General features: G+C 36.6%; 2 protein-coding genes across 2 annotated transcripts; both read right to left on the minus strand.

The window, feature by feature from the left end:
• Nucleotides 1–592: 592 nt before the first annotated feature.
• LOC127793858 (VQ motif-containing protein 4-like) lies at nt 593–1,722 on the minus strand. Its single transcript, XM_052324611.1, has one exon. The coding sequence runs from the start codon at nt 1,539–1,541 to the stop codon at nt 831–833; it is 711 nt and encodes a 236-aa protein (XP_052180571.1). The 5' UTR covers nt 1,542–1,722; the 3' UTR covers nt 593–830.
• A 5,231-nt stretch (nt 1,723–6,953) lies between these two features.
• On the minus strand, nt 6,954–16,445 carry LOC127795070 (eukaryotic translation initiation factor 3 subunit D-like). The gene is made up of 2 exons (XM_052326512.1): nt 14,677–16,445; nt 6,954–7,144 (listed from the first exon to the last, which is right to left on the minus strand). The coding sequence occupies exon 1, from the start codon at nt 16,387–16,389 to the stop codon at nt 14,680–14,682; it is 1,710 nt and encodes a 569-aa protein (XP_052182472.1). The 5' UTR covers nt 16,390–16,445; the 3' UTR covers nt 6,954–7,144; nt 14,677–14,679.
• Nucleotides 16,446–21,087: the final 4,642 nt, after the last annotated feature.

The following is a 21,087-nucleotide window of genomic DNA, read 5'->3' on the forward strand; positions in this document are numbered from 1 at the left end:
TACTAGTCATATGATTTTATTTTGGTTGGTTTCGTGTGTGTATTTTGTAAGCGAAATTTATAAACTATTACACGTATGAGAGACGCAATGACAAAAAGAAGGAAGAAATGCCCATCTCTCTCTCTCTCTCTCCCCCTCTTCTCAAGTCTCAAGGGACAACGTGTGTGTGTGAGAGAGAAACAGAAAAAAAGAAAAGGAGTAAATGGAAAGACATAGAAATGCACTCCCACTTTGGCATCTTGCATTCATTGGAGAAAGACAGCAAAAGGGTCTAAGATTCCTTGCCCATTTCTCCGCTCTTTCCTTGACAGCTGACCCCCCCATTTTGCTCCGCCTTTCACACCCCTTTTTCTCCCCACCACTTCAATCCCCATAAAATAATCCATCCGTCCGTCCGTCCGTCCATGATCCATCACCTCCTTTCAATTGAGTGCAAGAGAGGGGAAGAGGGTGGGGGGGGGAGTCTAGTCTACTTCAAGATAGCTAGCTTCATTCAACCCCAACCCCACACTTAATTACTCTTTCATGATTACAGAGATTCCCTATTTACTATTTATTTAGTTGTAAAGAACCGTCCTAATTTCAAATGAAAAAAATGAAAAATCATTACTACTTGATAAAAGTAAAACACATAAAAAGGGAAGAAATTAGAAATTATCGGATTGAAGCGAGGATTGTCCTTCCTTCCCCTTTTCCCTTTTCTCAATCTCTCCGAATTGTGCATTACAATTACATAGCAGCATTTGCCTCCATCAATTCCAAATCGTATACATATGTAGAGAGAGAGAGAGAGCAGAATTTTATATATATATTACACTCATAAAACCGGCTCAAGAAGAAGAACCTGATACTCGGGGCGACGTCACCGGAAAAAGGGGCAGCAGCCGGGGCTCCGATTCCCTCGGTGTATTCGCCGGCGACGGGTGAAAATAGAATCCCTTTTTCGCGATCGCCTGGCTCTCCGCCTCCATGTCCAAGCCCGCTCCGCCAGACCCACACTTCGTCGTCCGGTTAAACGGGTCGGGTATGAGCGGCGTCACAGGGCTGAGCAGCAGAGACGGGAAGTCCAGAATACTCGGCGACAAAATCTCCGGCGTGGCCGGGTTCCGGGGCGATACCCCGGAGCTGCGCCCGAGCCCGGGGACCAACGGGCTGATCTTGAAGTTCTTGAGGCTGTTTCGGCGCTCGTAGAGGCGGGAAGAGGAGTGTTTCCTGGGCCCGGTCTTGATGGGCGGGATCGAGTTCCTGTGCGGGTCGGGTCGCCCTCCCACGGCGGCGTGCTTGGCGGTTGTTTCGGATCCGGTGAGCATTTGGACGACTTGCTTGAAGGAGGAAGTGTCGGCCTGGACGAAGGTGGTCGGGTACGGGTTGTTGGGTTCGGATCTGGTGACGGGCTTGGGCGTTGTGGGGGGCGTTACCACCGCCGCTGCCGCCGGAGGTTGCAGCCGGCTATTGCTGCTGGTGCTGCTGCTACTCGAACTGTTGGGCGACGGAACAAGAGATGGGGCCGGATTCTCTTGCAGTTTACGTGAGTTTTCCATTGATGGATCTGAGAGGGAGAGATTTTCAGAGCAGAGAGACAGAGAACAGGGGGTTGAAGTTGGAGGAGGAGGAGAGAGCGTTTGGCATATTGCACTTTGTGTGTTTGGTTTGATAAAAGAAAAGGGAAGGGAAGGGGGAAGGGAAGGGAAGGGAAGGGAAGTTTTTTTAAGTTAAGGAAATGGGCAGGTTTTCGGGGGGGTGGGGGTGGGGCGGATGACATTTTGGTAATTTAGTTTGAAATTGGGGGGCCATAGTTAGTCATGGATTGACAGTCTTTTCTTTGTTTGTGGGGCCCCCATGGGGCTATAGGGCGGGGGGCGCAGAGAGGGTGAGCGAAGAAGACACCAGGAGAGGAGGTCCAGAAGAAAAGAGGAAGCAGATGCAAAGGTGGGGGAAGGGGAAGGGGGATGACATTGTCAAACATGTTCGCCATTTGACTTCAAAAGCTTGACTGTGGTAATATGAATTGAATTGTGGTCCCTCTCCCTTGATGTTAATTGATTGCGACATCTACCTCTTAACCAATATGCTAGTTAATTATTAACTTTAATATTCAAAGTGTTACAATTGATGAATGACGTGTCCCCCCCTCCCCATTTTTAATTTACTGAGCTTTCAACCCTAAATTGGATAAACTTTTTATTACCTCAGCTTCGCTTGTTTATCCTCTAATTTTCGCACGCATTAAATTATTTATCATAAACTTAAAATAATTTTTGTGACAAAATTATTATAAAAAAAAAAAAGTCATCATCCCACCTCTTTCTTTCTTTCCAAATAAGGGTGAATAAAAATAGAAATAGAAGAATTTTTTTTTTAATAAAAGCAAGATAGACACGAATGGAGATAATTAAGAAATCAAAATTAATATAATAATTCATTTTATATGTTATTAAGTCTCTCCTCTTATATCAAACTTGGCAACTCTATGGGGCTTATAGCCACATAATTGAATCAATGATGATGACATTAAATAGATAGCGTGTTGGGGATCATTCTAAAATTAATGATTACTATATTATCTTTATTTTCATTTAGTATAGTATAGTATAGTATAATATGTATTATTATTATTATTATTATTATACACTTCAAAAGCAAGATATAGATATATATATATAACCTTTAAATATAGTAAATATGAAGAGGCATTTTGGGCACATCCTTTCAAAAAGTGTCCTCACGTGGCGTGGAACGTGTTTCCTTATTTTGCCCAAACTCATGTTTTCCACTCTTCTAATCTCTTCATACCCTTATTTACAAAACAGTCATTTTTACAGTAATAGTTTTGATTTATTTTTTTTTTTACATCAAAAAATTATACATGATCATTGAAAAATTATAATAAATATTTTTGAAATATAGTATTTAAAAAATGACATCTAACAAATACTTTTAACCCTAATATACCAATTATGATTAAAAATAATAGAGCAAAGTATTAAATAAAATATTATACTAATTTATTTGTGTTTTTTTTTTATTCACCTAAGGTGTCTGAGATTAATTTTTAATAACGGATGACTTTTTTTTTAATATATTTTTAAATAAATTCATATACAAACACAATCTATACATACTCAGAGTTTAATATTTAATATAATTTATATATAATTTAATTTTTTTAATAAATCTCTACACTAATTTAAATTTTGATAATTTGCGCAAAACTATAAATGCTTTATCTCTCCATCATATCGTGAGGGCTATTTGTGCTTCTTTTAAAATAATAATAATAAAGACTTTGTTAAATGATTAAAATCTATTTAAAGTCATTTAATACTTGTTTTAATGATATTTAAGAAAATAAAAAGATAATTTTAATTTTATAAAAAAAATAACATAAATTATGACTAGAAAGAATATTTTTGATAAATAAAATAATAAATAATATAATTAGTCTAACACGAATAATTAAAATGATTAAAAAAAAAGATAATCCTATTCTCCTGAATTCTATTAGAATAGATTTATTTATTTATTGTAATAATAATAATAATATTAGATATTATAGGATTGGAGTTTGTGAAAAGACATGCCATGGCGGCTTTTTTTAGGCTTTTGGGGAGAGAGAGAGAGAGAGTGCACATTTGAAGTGCAACTGCAGCCAGCCAGCCAAGCATTTCTTCTGCAAAGTCAAAGTGATTGATAGCGCAGCGCACATTGGGATTGATGCTGCTGCTGCTGCTGCGGCTGCTGCCTGTCAGACTCCAACACACACACACACACACACACACAAACCAAAATCAAAAACAAAATTAGCTTTTAAGGCATAGATAGATAGATAGATAGCATCAGCTTCTCAATTACTAGTTGTTTTAACAAGGGAGTTACTGCCCTCCAACTCAAAGTCCAACGCCAGTCGTCCATGACTTGGTTAAAATTCTATCACTTTTTAAGGGACCACTATACTCTTAATTCATTTTTCAAAATCAAAGTCAATACGTCCAATTTATTATTGTAGAAAAGTAGAATGATAAGATTACGGGTTCAAATTTAATATTTAAAGAGGATATTTTCTAATTATTTAAAAATATAGAACAGTCGGCCCCCCATCCTCTTAAGCACTGACATTTATTGTATCGAGACTTTTGTTTGAAATTGATATTTAGTAATCAGAAGTCTTGAGTGATTACATATCATATGATATATATATATATGAGTTAAAAAAAAAAAAAGAGAAGAAATGAGGTCATACCAACATACTATATGTTTAAAATAATTAGTATTATTATTTATGTTGGGTGGCTTCCACACTTAAAAAAATGAGTAATGCTAAGGTACCATCCATCTTTTGTAAAAGTCTAATGAATTTACATTATACAATCTTGAAGAAAGTAATAATAATACATAATAAATGATAAAAAAAAATAAAAAAATTATATATAGCATTTGGTGAGAATATATGCAAGGAGGCATCAATATTTTTTTTAAAAAAAAAAAGAAAAAAGGAGAGTAAAGAAATTGGTTAGCTTTGGAAGTAAAAGAGGGAGGGAGGGAGGGGAAGGGGATAAAGCTGAAATGTAAGGAAGTCAAACGTACACTTGATGTTGGAGCATCCAATGCCATGTCCAAAAGGGAATCCTATACATGTAATCAATTTTAGTAACTACTGGGAATGGGTTTAGAGGATGGGGATGGGCTTGGGTTTTTAATTATTTATTCAAAATTAAAGTAAAAAAAATATAAATATTGAGATCATATAGTCATATATAGATAGATGTAAGGTTTATTTGTAATTTTAAAACTCAATAAATATATATATATAAATAGACAAATAATAAAAATGAGCAGCCTATTGCTATATATCCAAAGTGAAGGGTTTATTTGTAATTCACACTTTTTGTTTTCTTTTTTTCTTTCTTTGTGGATGGACCCCCCCCCCCCTCCCCCTGCCCCTCTCTTCTCTTTTCTCCCTGCATCCATTGCCAGCCGATGATCACTCAGTCTTCCAGTGCCTGCCCAATTTTCAAAGGTCAAATCAGTGCTTCCAGAAGTAGGTTTGGTTTGATTTCATTTCACTGCTTCAATAACTTTCTTTAGCTGAAAAGTTTGACTTCTTCCTGGTCTCAAGTTCAGATGGAAGTTGGGCTTTATGTAAGAACAATGAAAGATATTTAGAAAGCATATTTTTTTTTTTAGTATTTTTTTAAAAAAATAAATATTATGACTTTTTCAAATATAAAATATTAGGATATCTTTAGTTATTATAAAATTAATATTAAAAAAACTAAAAAGAAATAGGCCCCAAAGTAGCCCAACCTTAACAGAGATCTTTCAGAAAGTTGGGCCTCCAATAGGAAAGGCAAGATATGGACCTCATGGTCAAGGGCCCAATCTATGACCTCATATATATTATCAAAATAAACCTAATACTCTTCTAACAGCCCTTTTGGTAATTGGATGAAAGAAATAGTGGCAATAAGATTGGCAAATTCACTGAGAGATGGATCAAGAGGGGGCAATAAGAGGGTTCGTTGCACAAAGCTTAGAGGTAGGAAATGAAAATGGTAGAGAAAAAGTGGTTGTTTGAAGTTGTAGCGAGGTGGTTAGTTAGCCACAAATCGATGACTTGAGTAAGAGGAAGTGACAAGAGATGGTAGGGATGTGGTGGTCAATTAGGCACGATGGCAAATATGATAGTTTTTAAATCAAAATCAAATAAAAGATTATATTGTTGAAAGGGTCACAAATGACAGTCGTTTGTGACCCTTTTAACAAACTGTAAAATTAAATAGGATTTTAAATCAAAATCAAAATCTTATATATATATATATATATATATGTGTGTGTAAAAGATTATATGATGGTAGGATATTGGTAAAAGATTTTATGTCTGCCACTTCAACATGTACTAACTTGAGTATTTTAAATGTGTGAGTGATGCCTACCACCAACCATCCTTATATATATTTTTTGATATTCAAATTATTATTTCCATCAAAACGGAATTTTAACATATGTCAACATTTTTGTTTCACCAAACTGCTAATCTCTAATCTAATAATAATAATAATAATAACAATAAGGTGGGTTTGGTAGTGTTCCATCACCATCTATCTCTCTTCTCTCGTTAATTTGTTTCACTAAACTAATTTTAGATTTGTGAGAGAGAGAGAGAGAGTTTTACCATCTCTGCGGCCGCTGGACCATCCCTCAAATGAAATTCTTGATTTGTTAGAAGCTCACCGTTTGGCCTCTATTTCTATTTTTGTTGTTAGTTGTTTTCTTTCATTTCCTACATACCAATATGCATATATATATATATATATTGTTGTATATGTGCGTGTATATTCTTTCTAACCTAATCAGTAATCAGTAATCACCCAACACCCACCCAATTGTATACTACCTCACTAATTAATGATAAAATATAATAATTCCTAACAAATAGTCTATGATTAAAATTGAATTACAAGTTAAATGACCCAACTTATAAAAATTTACAATAAGTAAAATTTCAAAGGCATGTTTGAGTTATAAAAAAAAAAAAACAGTTTTTTTTCAATTTTTCAAATAACTTTTTAAAAATAAATATTATAATCTTTTAAAACATAAAATGTTAAGACATTTAATTAAAATTAAAGTGAAAAAAAATTAAAAATATTTTTTAAAACTGAACATGAGTATTTGTTTTAATAATTTACCCCCTCCTTTCATGCGGGGGCAAAGGACAGAAACTTCAAACTACACAGCGTGGGGGGGATCCATCATCCAGTTGAGCAACCAAATGATGACCCAAGCATATTCATGCAAAAAGGGAAAATAAATTTGTATAAAACTTGATAAGCTGCTGTATCAACCAAATAAATACTCCGAAAGGCCTTTAAAACCAACCAACCAACCAACCATAATTATGGGGAAAATTCAAAAGTTGTTGGAATAACATCAAAATCAAAACCACAATACAATTCAAGTTAAGGAAGTATTATATTATACTTAAAAATTACCCACAAAAAAAAAAAAAAAAAAAAAACCCAGTGGAATGGGCACTTGATGGTCAAGAAATTAAAAAGACAAAACTACTACAAATAGGGACAACAGTCCAAAACAGGGGACCCTCCAGATTATCTCTATGCCTCGCTGCAGCTACTTATTTTTCCTGAAAATGAAGATTACCCGGTTAACATACCAAATTCATACAGGGACCACCATGCAAAACAAAAAAAAAAAAAAAACAATTACAGAGAAAAAAAAGGATCCCTAGCAATCAAATATCAATTAGCGGTATTTGTAAAATCTTCGGGCAAATAATGACTTGAATATTCTCACAAACTCATGAACTTATAATAACTGACAATTCCAAGGGGAGCTGAGTCATGGCAATACCATTTTTCCTAGTTTCCAAACAAGTAGATGAAGAAATACTCAACTCCATATCAGAAACCTAAGTGACAATTCGCCAATAGAAATAGCTAATTACTGATTGAGTTCTCTACTTTGGATCACATGAGAAAACAGATGAAATGATATTTCTTTTCTCACATTATCCAAGTAGCTCTACTTCATTTTCCCCCTCTCCTAAATACATTTGTGGGCATTTGGGTGGGGGGACATCTACTACCCCCAACCCCCCCTTTTTCTTCCCTTTCAAGAACAATCTCAAATTCTCAACTAGCCAGCCTTAATAAGAAAACAGTGGAAGGTATTCTCACTGGAGCCTTTCCAAAGACATAATCCCAAAAAACCTATCATGCCCTAACAACTAGATGCAAGCGCTTCATTATTCTTGATTTCTGGGCAAGCACCCAATGACTGGAAAACTTCAAACTTTTCCAACCACATTAAGCAAAAAAAGACTTTCTGTGGCAAAATCAAACAGAAATCCCGTGTATAAAAGGAATTGCAGTCTGAGATTGATTGAAAATAACCAATAAAAAGCAACATATAATGAAGACCGTGCTTCAAAATGTAGTTGCTTCTATAGAGTGCCTGAAATTATTTTCTACTGCCCCTTGATGAATGAGGCCTGCAGTATATGATGTGGTATCATCATACACTTTCCAACTACTCACCAGCAGGATTAGAAGTGAAGTGACCAATATTGATCTGAGTTATCTAAAAATGTTACACATGCCCATTAAATTATTATCAAACAATTGTGGTAATTGTCTTTTTCCACCACATTCTTTAGTTTAGATGAATTCAGATGCTTTCCACACAGTATCAAGTTATTTGCATGCTGCAGATAATCTCTCCATGAAGACTGAAAATTCATTTCAGATCTTTGTATGTTTTGTTTTGTTGGGTATCTGGTGTCATGTACCTGAGTTATAAGGGAAGAGGTAAAAAGCCTATCAGCGGTATAGTAGTAGGGCCTTATTGTAATAACGGAAAGAAAGGCAGTTATGTAGATTTTGAATATTGGCGCCAAGGGATCAGTATATAATCCTGATCCCACTCTTGAATGAGGCATCAATGAATACAAATTGAATTTATTCCTCCCGCCTAACTTCTCTATTCCCTCTCAATTCTTCTATCCATTCCTCCTTCATTCTCTTAATTTTCTCTCTAAATATCCCTAATTCTCCACAGTCCGGAGGACAATTTTCCTTTGTCAGAACTGAGTGTCACAAAACGAAAGGAAGGCCGAAATTTGGGCCAATTTTGTTGCAGAGCTTGAGTAGATTTAGCTGTTTTCTTTCCAATATTAATTATAGCTTTTATAATTTCCAGCTGTTAGGCAGTTGTGCCAGGTGTAAAGGGCGGCTAGAATAGGACAAAATAGTCTGTTAGAGGAGAGGTGATCTGCTGTGGCAGCACCCATGGGTTACTATATAAACTATGTCAGCCTCCTGCAACGGTATCAAACAATTTATCCAAAATCAGATTCCTATTCTCTCTCTGTTTTCTCTCTTCCTCCCTTACTCTCTCCCAATCTCTTCTCCTTTCTTTCTATGGTTCTCTAGCGATCCCCTCTAATTCACACTGAATTAGGAGGATTGAAGCGGTCACAGCACAACTGTGACACTGAGTCTGACAGCTGGGTAAAAGATCTGATTTTTCCAACTACTATTTCACGTTTGCAGCTAGGAGCATGTCATTAAGCTATTAATGTCATTAACCTGTCAGTGCCAAGCTCTTGGACACATGAAGCATTAAGAATTTGGGGCCCAACCTCAAAAACAAAAATTAATCCAGTAACATAAAATCAAAAGAACAAAATACAATTCCCCCCTCAAAATAAGCCTACTACCTATGCCTACAGATATCAGAACAGGGGTACTGGTCAGCATGTCAAAAAGTGTGTAGAATATGCTCTATGGAATCTCCAAAGTGATGTTTCAATTGTAGGTGAGTGCTTGAAAAGTTAAATTTATTTATTTATTTGAAAGCACTAAGCAGGATGGAATGCCCATATTTATTTACCTGGAACACATTAAATGCATCGTGCTACTCGTGATCTAAGATAACCTTGCCAGTAGTAGGCACAAACAAAAGCGGATCAGAAGATGGAAAATATAACCAACAAAGGTCACGTTAATTCTATTTTCCCCACCTGGAAGTATATTTGGATTGTGTTTAGTGTTTAATATATATAAAAATATTTTGTTTAAAATTCTTTCTTCTTTCAGCCAAAATATCACTAATCATGATTTTCCTCAAGAAATGCTTCCAAACAGAACTCTTGTATCCTCGGAAGTATTTTAGCCCACAAATATCCTCCCAGGGAAGCCCAATAATTATCACCTCCCTCCAGTCAATTATCAGCATCTAACAATTATAACTTAAAGTTTAACAGTAGCATAGCAACCTTCTATAATACCAAATGTATAACAAACTCTAATAGTATGATGGGAACTGGGGATTTGTGAAACAGCAAAAGAAAAGAGAACATATCTTTTTATGTCAACATAGAAAAGACTGAAGCAAAACAATCTAGTTCACAGTTGTTGACTATAACATTGCCTAAAAGTCACATAAGCATGGTTAGTCATAACACCTAACTGCAGCTATGGTTAGCATCCATCACAGCAATAGCCCTCCTCCATCTATATTATCCTACCCAGTGTCCTACATGCACCTTCTCCCATGCCCTCAACATCCCTGTTTGTGACAATCATAAGCTGAACACAGGCTTATAGAAGAGGGAAAGAACCATATGGAGAATGATCCTATGCACAACTTCTAAAGCAATTGGAGTGAATTAGTTAAATATATATCTAAAAAACACTTCATCCTACTAAATATGTTAATTTTCACCAAGCTGTTTGGTAAATGGGATTTCAGCTCCTAGTGCATGACCTAAAGATGTAACACCTTCAAGTTCAGACAACTTGTTCCTCTCAGTTGAAAGTTGGAGCTTCATACATTGACCAACGGTAAAGAAGAATATAACCATGCGAAGACACATGGTCTCAAGGACTACATGAGCTCTTAAAACTTGATTTGGATGACAAAAAGCCACAGGCCAAAATGACTAGCAAGAGTCCATATTTTTAATCTTAATGTTACTTTTATCTTAAGTAACCAAGGTGCAGAGAAAGACATTAACTTCTTGTTTGTGATGCAGCATACTTTATAACCGTGAAGAAGTACCCACAAATATCAATAATTTGCTTTGCCTGAAGAAAATATTTAAAGGCAGCAAGTTCTAAGATACAGGAACCGCCTTTTCATGATAAATTAAAATCAGGTGCAAAGTTATAAAGCCTTGACCAAAAGTAATTACTTTTAACTAAATTCTAGCGGATGGATATTCTAACAGTGCAATGTGCTACACAATTTATCAAGTAAATCCTAAAACTATCTCAACTCAAAACTCATCAGCAAGGAAATAAGATAAATGACAATTGAGAAACAGACCAAAAAAAACCAAGTTATGCATTTAATGTGACAAATAAGGAATTACAATTATGCATATACATAGCATTCTTCTAATATCTGATGACTCTGCTGAGTTATGTTCACTTTCCTGCGTTAGTATATGTCCTTTAGATCAGTGTTGTCAGAGGTGAGCTTATCGCTTGCCTAGGCATTCAGGCACCTGAAGGCGCCGTGGAAGAGCCTTGTCTACCTCTAGGCAAGGCAACTTCAATCAGCTGACACCTAGGCAAGCACCTTAAATGAGGCAATAAGCGCCAAAGGAGCTTGCCCAGGCGTAAAAACATGTATAAAAGAATTGACCATAAAAATAAAAAGAGTCATACTAAAAGGCACTTACAGGCCAAAAAAAGAAGAAAATAGAAGCAAAATAGGAAAGAAGGGAGATAACTGTTGAGCTGTTGCTACTGCTCAGGAACTCACCATACATTACCTTCCCAATTTCTTCCCTCCTCTCTCTTTTTTTTTTTTTTACCTGGAAAGGTCACATGCATAAATCACAAGGATACAAGCTGGATAAGACTCACTAGAAGTCAGCTAGAGCTCTCACGTGCCACGGGGTTCCAACAAATGAAGTCACTTGCTGATGAACCTAGGGCTAGGCCTGTCAAGTCCAAATCCATTTAGGTTTAGTCCAAATCCATTTAGGTTTAGTCCACATCCATTTTGGTCCATATCCACTAGATCCATATATAAATGGATATAGTTGATCTGGACCAGATCCATTACATAAATATTTGCTACAAAATAAAATTTTGTAATTTTAATATTTAATTATACATTTATAAAATTATTTTACTCACATATATTTGTTTAAATATTTATATGTACATATATACATACATTTATACATAAGCATACATAGATGTATGTAATGCATATATAGTATATGTGCATACGTACATTGTATGTATACACATAGGCAAAAGGCATAAATATGCCATCAAACTTTGCCCAAAGAGCCATTTGACCCCCTCAACTTTTGACCGAACCTATCATGCCCCTCAACTCTTGAATTTGAAACAAACACACTTTGCAATTTCATTCCAATCATGCACTTCTTGTTCCAGTAAGCATGGCGCGTGAAAGCACGCGGAAATGAAGAGGGTGATGGGTGAACAACAACCTCCAAAGCTTGGTGTTTCCTCCCCGCTACCGACGAACAAGTAAGACAACCGCTTGCCTCCCATGCTGCTGGCCAAGATCTACCCGCCCACGCCATTACTATCGCCGGCCCGCTGCTGCTTGCACACATTCGTCGCCAGCGACTAGCACGAGGAAGGCAAGGAAGACGACCGCTCACCTCCCATGCCGCCAGCCCAGATCTGCCCACCCACGCTACTATTATCACCAGCTTGCCGCTACCTGCTCACATCCGTCACCAGCGACCAGCATGAGAAAGGCGAGCGAGCGACTGCTCGCCTCCCACGCCATCGGCCCAGATTTGCCTGCCCACGTTGCTGCTATCGAATGCCTGCCCACATCCATCGTCAGCGACCAAAATGAGGAAGGCAAGCGACTAACTGGCCACTCACCTCCCAGCTCTGCCCACCCACGCTGCAAGCCCAGCTCTGTCTAGCGCATGTATCTCACGTGCGCCAAAATGCAAAATGAGGTGTGTGTTTGTTCCAAATTCAAGAATTGAAGGACATAATAGGTTCAGTCCAAAACTGAGGGGGCCAAATGAATTTTTGGGCAAGGTTTGAGGGCATATTTATGCCTTTTGCCATACAATTATGCACATACATACCTTTACGTACGACGTACAAATATATGTACACACACATATGTGAATAGGTATATATAGATGTATATATATATGTGCATACATATATTGTAAAATATATGTATGTACATATATTTCACATATGTACAAAGATAAAAGCATACATACATATGCATAACATGTACACGAATGTTAATGCGTGTATGTATGTGTAATATTTATGTATTTATATATAGTCCATATAGATATGCACATATATTTACAAACGTACATATATGTATAATATGTATATACATGTATACATATACATGCATATATGTGTATGCATATGTATACATATGCATATATACACATGTATACATGTATACTTATAGGCATATATGTACGTGTATATGAATGTATACATTGTATATGTATGTATGTGTATATATGCAAAAGCATATATATTAATATGTATATATTGACGTGCATATATATATATTAATATATAAACAGTGATATGCAATTTGGATATTATTAATATATATATGTGTGTACAGGTATATATACACGCAATTATGTATATACATATATGCATTATATATGCGTGTGTACTTATGTTTATATATGTATTGTGTTTGTGTACATATAAATATATGTATTTACATGTATGTATTTTTGTACTCTTGTATAAATAAAAAAATACATGTACATATATATGTGTTTATATATAAAAAAACAAAGGAAAGTTCAAAAATGGATCTCTCCAGTCCAGTTATAAATGGTTCTAGACCAAAACTGGACTGGATCAGATCATTAGTTATTGGATCTGGATCTAATGGATCTGGTCCAGATCAAGTCCATTGACAGGCCTACCTAGGGCACTAATGGCACGTGGTTAGCCTTCCAGGTTGCTATGCACTGGCAAGCTCTCTGGTGGTAGGCATCCCTTTGATGGCCGTATCCCCTCTCATTCTACCTCTTGTTTGGTATTTGTGGCTTAACAATGCAACTGCCACCCAACCTCTATGTTTCTGCTCTCAAGAGTTCTAGTTTACTGCTTTTCTATGGGATTATAATTGGGCTGTTGTTGATTAGTTTAGTTTATGTTCATTCTTTATTTTCTTTATAATGCAGAATATAATGCCACAGCGCCTTTTGCCCATGACTACCTTGCTTTATTCCAAATAAAAGAAAACTAACCAATCATTTTTTTCACTAAAATACATAATATTTTATAAGCTCGCAATATAAACAAGTAAAAACATTGCTAGATGGCAAACTTACAATTTTAGGAGTCACTAGTGTGTTGCTCCAAATCAACAGTTATTGTACCTTAAATATAGACACTATGTGTAATACCACTAACAAGGCAGGAAATTTAAGCCAGCATTGCACAAATCAAATATTTGCTAGTCCTCACTACTGTCCCAAACCTGATGACTTAAGTGCAGCTCAATTGTGGATAATATACAGGCATGGAAGGGCAACTCAGGCTTGTGAAGCAACTATTTTGTGTTCTTAGCAAATCTTAAGTGATCAGTAAATAACAATAATTTGATGAATATAGGGCAATCACACAACAATAAATGGTGCATATCCAATACTATCTTCATACATTCTGCAGCTCCTGACACTGTTAATACATAAAACATACACTAAATGCAAAATATCAATTGCAATGAGCCACTCATTGTAAGACAGTACAACTAAATACAGTATTAGTCTTATATATTCATAATGGTACATAAAACACCCCAAATAGATTTGTCAAGTAAGAAGTAATTTTACTTGATTATTTAGTTATTTCTGTCACTTGATTATTTAGTAATTTTACTTGATTATGAGTTACTGTGACAATTTATGAAGATAATACCGTGGGACCAACAGAAATTCTTATTGGCATAGCTACAGATTGTTATAATCATATTCTCAAGTCCTCTGCATAAATCTTGTTGCAGCTATCCCTTCTGCTGTAAAACTCTTGCAGAGGAACTAACAACTTTTATTTCTTCACCATCAATTATAGTTTGGTTTAAACCATAAACATGTTATACATCTAGAAACATGGAGTAACCAGTTCAGGTAGTAGCAAGGAGTAATACCTTTCAAGACTCAATCTTAATCTCTTTGTCTTCCACATCATTTGTGACTGCGTTTGCCTCCCCACCTTCTGCATCCTCTGCAGGTGGTTGGGCTTGTTCCTCCTCCGGTAATTGTTCCTCCACATAATCATTCTCGAATGCATCTGCAGGGACCTCGTAAATCCTCACCTGGGGCTTCGATGGATCCTTCACAAGCACATACTTCCCTTCATTCAACTTCATGCACAAGTCCACAATGGACTTTACAATACCCCACATATTCGCAGTATTCAAATTGATCTGTGCTGCAAAATCTCTTGGCTTATATCCAACTACAGCCAATATGACATGGTTGAAGTGATCACGAGGATGAACTCGTGAAACATAACCCAATTTCATCATATCTGCACTAGCCAAAAGAGCCTGGGCGGTCCATTTAGCCAACTTGTTGGCATTGTTCTTCAACTCCGTAGCCAATACCGCACCTCTCTGGGTCTCCAACTTCTGCCTCCAATCAACACCAGAATACTTGGGATCAAACTCATTTAGTGCATTTTGCGTGAGGAACGACCTCTGACTGTTAACCTCTGCTACACTTTGAACCTCGCACCTGGCTACGAGGTACATATCATCGTCAAGCTTCCAGCGACGATATCTATAAGCAACGGATGCCACCTCTTCGCCCTCATTCGCAAACGGGTTCGGCTCTTCGAATGCCACCTTATTCCCATCTCTAATCAGAACCTGCTGCGAAAAATTCTGGTTGATATACGCAGCCTCAACGCTCAATGAGTAGGCGGAGTTTATATCGTCTTTAGCCTCGGGCAACGGCTCTTGGGAAGTCTCGTGAACAGCAAGCAAATCTAACTGCGATCCGTCTCTCTTGTCAAAGAACAACTTGTTCCCAACTCGCTGGATTACAATATCCCAAGAGTAAACCGACCTCGGAGCGCACATAAGAGTAGACAGAATCGAGTCTGTAGCAAAAACCGTGGCCTTGTCCTCGTTGGCTAGTCGGCGAATGACCGGATCATCGGAGGTTGTAACTTTGAAGAAGTTCCGATTCTTGAACCGCTCAAGTGGGCGAGCGTTCTTCGGCGTGATGCGATCGTAGGACCGATCGTAGAACTCGAGCCCGCCGCACAAGAGGAGATCCTCGGGTTCCGGAACCGAGAACGACAGTTTGGTGAATGTTGAGAATGGAATTTGATCGAGCATGTTCCACTCGGGCTGGATGTCGACGGAGGACTTGAACACCGCCGCCTCGCGCCGAAGCGCGTTGCCGCCGGAGCGGTTCATGTGGTAGAGGCGGTCGCGGCGAGCGCGTTCTTTCTCTGCCTCGCGCTTTTTGGCCTCTACTTCCTCATCCCGCCGCTGCGGCAGCTGGTGGTGGCGCTGCTGCTGGAACCGCCATTTAGGGCCGAACTTGGGCCGCGGCGGCGGTTTGCCGTCGACGAGGCGGAAGGAGGAGTCCTCGTCGGCCGCGAGGCCGCCGAAGGACTCGTCGCCGGTGAAGTCGAAAACGGAGTCGGCGGCGCTGCGAGGGTTTCCTGCGTTCCTGCCCGGATTGTTGTAGTTGCGAGTCCAGTCGGCGATCCGGCCGAGCTTATCGGAGCGAGAAAATGGTGCGAACGGGACATTACTGGGGTGATTTGCAAGGAGAGGAGATGAAGATTCCGGCGGCCCCCAACCGTCCGGATTGAAAGGAACGGCGCCAACGTCGAATCCTACCATGTCTGGAATCAGATCCTAGCGTCCAAAAGCAACCAAAGACAGAAACGCCGAAACCCTAGATGAGTTTTATACACAGAGAGAGACAGAGAGACAGAGAGAGAGCACTACCAAATGGGCTTCCATTGTAATGGACATGGGCCGGATATGTGTTGTACCGTTTGGGCCTGTTATTCTCTGACATGGGCCCACACAAGCCCTCAACAAGATGGAAAAGAAAAGGTGATTTGTATAATGAATCAAATCAATGATGGATTCAATATGGATATTTAAGAGATAGGTTTTAGCCTTACTAGATTTTTCATTAATCCCAGTACTAAAGATTAATGAGCATATATATATATATGTCCTTGTAACATCACATTCACTCCCACGCCCTTGATTGATTTAGGTTAATCTCATTAATTATTGGTCCAATTTCCATTAGAACGCCCAGATGACATAGGCTTTGATTGTTCTGGACTTAAGACCAAAAGTAATTGGGCCTAAATTCTCTCAAATGGGCTGATCCAGGCCCAGCACATGATAATTCGAATTTTCAATTTTGAAAAAGGAATCTGATTTCCATAATGATATAGTTATTTAAAAAATATTAAATATTGAATATCTCATCGTTATTCAACATGCAGTATTCCAAAATTTTGTCCAATAATAATAATTAGTCATTATCTCCTCACAATGTATATACAATTTATTTTTAGATGAATATAATTATTTCTTATCCCGAACCTATTACTTTCAAATTATAATAGAACAAGAACAATCTTAATATTATACAAATGTTCATCATCAATTAAAATATACTTAAAAATAATTCTCGATCATTAAACCTTTTTTGCTAAATTTATAGACTCGTGTAACCATGAAACTCACACCTTTAAAAATAAGTCTTTTTTTCCCTTATAATATAACACAAACTAACCCTCTAATACCTATTAATCCAGAAAATACTGACATAACTTCTAGTTCTTCAATTTATCTTCTTTATTTTTTTATTTTTTTTTGCTTTGGCTTTTAATTTTTATCAATGTTGCATTCGGAATTTTTTATTTTTGTTAATAAAAAAAATAGAAATTAAACATGTTCAATAACTTAATTTTATTTTTAAAGGTAAGAAACTAAATATAGTATTGGATGTGAATCTTTATTTATTTTACATAGTGATCACATATCCATAATAATCCAATTGATATTAATTAGATAAGAAAAATGAGCTGATTCATTTGCCGAAGAAGCTCAGGATGTTCTTACACATTACCATTATTAATTAGATCAGTTAGGCTATAATGGATAGTGGTGTTTGCGGTTCAGTCTGAACGATTTTAGACCAATTTAATGTGTCGAATCATAAGTTTATTTGAGAATTTCAGGAGGTTTTTGAACTTAGACGATGATGAGATTGAATCTTCCACGTCTATATTAGATCCTTTAGGATTAAGATTTGGATTCGTGTCTTTATTTTGACGTTGACAAGTGTCATCTCTCAAAATATTTGAGATAAGGACACATAACAAAGTTGAATTGACTTTCTTAAAGAGACATTTTGATAATTATACGACATCATTAAAAAAAAGTTATTTTTTATTTACTCATATAGTTAACAAGAAAAATGAATAAAAAAATCTACTTTCTTTCATTAATTTAAGAGTGAAAGAGAAAATACAAATAAGTAGAAAAGCTATAACATATTTTTATTAAAAAATATTGACATTCCTTCCTCCCCATTACACCCGGATTTGGGCAGAGGAGCGGGCAGGCTGAGGCTGAAGTCCGTCCCATCCCTTTCTCTTCCGCCGCCTTCCCTCTTCTATCCCCTCAATCCAAACAAATAAACTGGTTAACTTGACAAAAAACAAAAGAAACTAGCTATCAAGCAGCTGCTTGGACAAACTTCTTTAGCCTCTCCCTGATCCTTGCAGCTCCACAATAATGTTCCAATCCGGCCCCTGCAAGTGCAATCTATACAAAAAAATCCTAATCTTAATTTCTTCCTTGCTCCACCAACTGAAACCAAAGACGAAGCCAAGTTTTTGCAGATAGTCAATGATCATACTATTCATACATATAATATACCTTTGAGTGAATGGAGTGGAAAACTGCATGAACAAGAGCAGAAAAGGCGGCACCGAGAACCTCGGCTCCTTCTTCCTCAAGTACAGGAATGGTTTCACTGAACATGAACTGGGAATCCGGCCCAGTGATCAAACCAACTCTAGAGAAGAACCCATTTCATGAATCTCAAACTTTGGTGATCTGATGGTCATCACCGGCTGATAATCCACAGTTGCTTTCTTGCTGGCTTTAGGGCATCCCAATAAGCTTTTCTTCTTCTCTTTCATCTTCTCCACTTCTTCGTCAACTTCTTGATGTACTCTGCAGCTTTCATCTATCTGATCCAGAAGTGAAACTGTTTTCTGCTAACCGATAGTCAGAAACTTCACCTTTCAGAGGTTGTTGCTTTTATTATAATCACTATATATATATATATATATACACATATATAGACTCCAAAAACTGCATTAAGTTTACGAGAATGTTGTTCCAACTCTTTGAAAGGTAACAAGTAGTGAAAACAGATAATATTTTTGTAAAATAATTGCAAAATATTGCATATAAAGATGATCCTCTATCTCGACCCTTTAATAGAAAAACCTAGCTTTTATATGCATATAGCCATAAAAATATAGGAGAGGATACCTTAGGGGTTGGTTGTAGGTTTGTCACAATAAATAGAGAGAGAGCCCAAAAACTACATTAAAATCTAACAGAATGCTATTCATACTCACACATACATAGGTAACATGTTTTGAGTAGTGAAAATCACATTTTTGACTAAGCGAAAAAAGAAAAATCACATTTTTACAAGACAATGGCGAGATTGTATGTATATAAGAACAACTCTTTACTGACTCTGGCATAGAAAATTCAAGGATCTGTATATGCATATGGCCATATAAATATAGAATAGAGATGTCCTAGTTGATCACAATTCAAACTATCTAAAAGATAGTAGCGTCTTCAAGAATTAATAATGAAACTCAAAGTAAAAATATAAATAAAAACGACTTCTACCCCTCTCTCCACTCTACCATATAGGAAACTCTAAATCTATACATATATAGAGCGATATAAATGTAGAAGAGAGAGATAACCAGGAGCGTAGACGAAGGGGTAGAAGAGAGTAGAGCTTGGACTCTAGCTAGAGGGCCTTCATATGATTTCTTCTATTTCTCTCAGTGGTCTTTCTGTCACTTCTGATGATCTAAAGCCATTCTCCATCACTTGTTCCCAGCTATCAACAATTGCTCTAAATGATGCATATGCAAACACACGCACGCGAGCATATATATATATATATATATAAAATTTATATTTATTCTCTGTATATATTTAACCAAACGTTAAATATATAGTGAGTTGTCAATCTTTTTCCCTTTTTCAGAGTGACAGAGCTGCAAAATAGGGCCAAACTGCACATTTACGTTAAAGAAAGTCATTTCAAGTGATGATGGGTTGGGATATATATATATATATATATATGTGTGTGTGTGTGTGTGTATACATATATATTTGGATTTTGGGAGTGGTCCAAATATTTTGTTATTGGCTTGTGAGGGAAAAAAAAGTTTTAAAAAAATAAAAAATCTTGGGAATAGTTATTGCATAATCAATTTGTAAGGTTAGGAGATGGTGAGAAATTATAGGATCTACTTAGTTATTATTATCATATATATCAAAAATATGTTTTTAAATTATAAGAACAAATGAAATTTTTGTTAACAAAATTATATATATTTTATAAAATTGTTTTGGAGTCATTTTGATCTCGAGGGAAGACCTTATACAAAATTAAAAATAAAATTACTTATTTATGATAAAAAAATTATTAAAAACTATAAAAACAGCCACTATGTAAAGAAACAAAGAAAAAGTAACATACAAAATGTAATATTCCGATATTTTGAAGAAGAATAAAAATTTATTTTTATGCTTGAAATGGTTCCTTAATGATTAATTGACAACCCTAGGGATCTAGAGCTTTGATTAGGACAATTAAGGAGGATCACCGTGGTTGAATTAAGAGATGATTTATAAAAAATAATTTATTTATGATTTATTAATGATTTACAAACTTAAGGAATTTAATGAAAAGTATTTAATTTATTGTTATTATACGTTATTTCTGTATCACTCCTTATAGGCCAGGTTCAGTCCAATAGGCCGGCTCAATTACCTGGATTCTAGAAAGTCTAGGCGACCTCGTCAAAAAAAGCCCATAAACCATTAAAATTCGAAGCTCATGAAGCAAGCATTCCGCAAGCTCCCAATGAAGCCCCTAGCGAGCTCTCAACGATCGACTGACGGGCTCACAGCAAAACCCTCAGTTCGCTGGCTTAAGACCGCCAACTCGCATAAGTGGTAAACCTGCTCAGAAGTCAGAGGTATGGACTATTAGTTTTATCTGCAACAACTCATACCCCTTGTAATAAGTATTCCACTTCCGATTTTGTGTAGACGATAAGAGTTGTTTATCCCCCATTATGTAATCACTGTATTTCTATATGTTATCTAAATTGTAAAAGCCCCTCAGTATAAATAAGAATCATAGATATCATGAGGGGCAGGGACAGAGAGAATAATCAGATACCGCCATTCTAAGAAAATAACCAGAGTGCGGTCGTGGAGTAGGTATCATTCTGG

The sequence above is a fragment of the Diospyros lotus genome, chromosome 2 (assembly GCF_014633365.1).
Source record: "Diospyros lotus cultivar Yz01 chromosome 2, ASM1463336v1, whole genome shotgun sequence".
In the NCBI taxonomy this organism is placed as follows: domain Eukaryota; kingdom Viridiplantae; phylum Streptophyta; class Magnoliopsida; order Ericales; family Ebenaceae; genus Diospyros; species Diospyros lotus.

Coding starts and splice junctions, on each gene's coding strand:
- LOC127795070 (XM_052326512.1), bottom strand. CDS start 16,389: ATGGTAGGATTCGACGTTGGCGCCGTTCCTTTCAATCCGGACGGTTGG.
- LOC127793858 (XM_052324611.1), bottom strand. CDS start 1,541: ATGGAAAACTCACGTAAACTGCAAGAGAATCCGGCCCCATCTCTTGTT.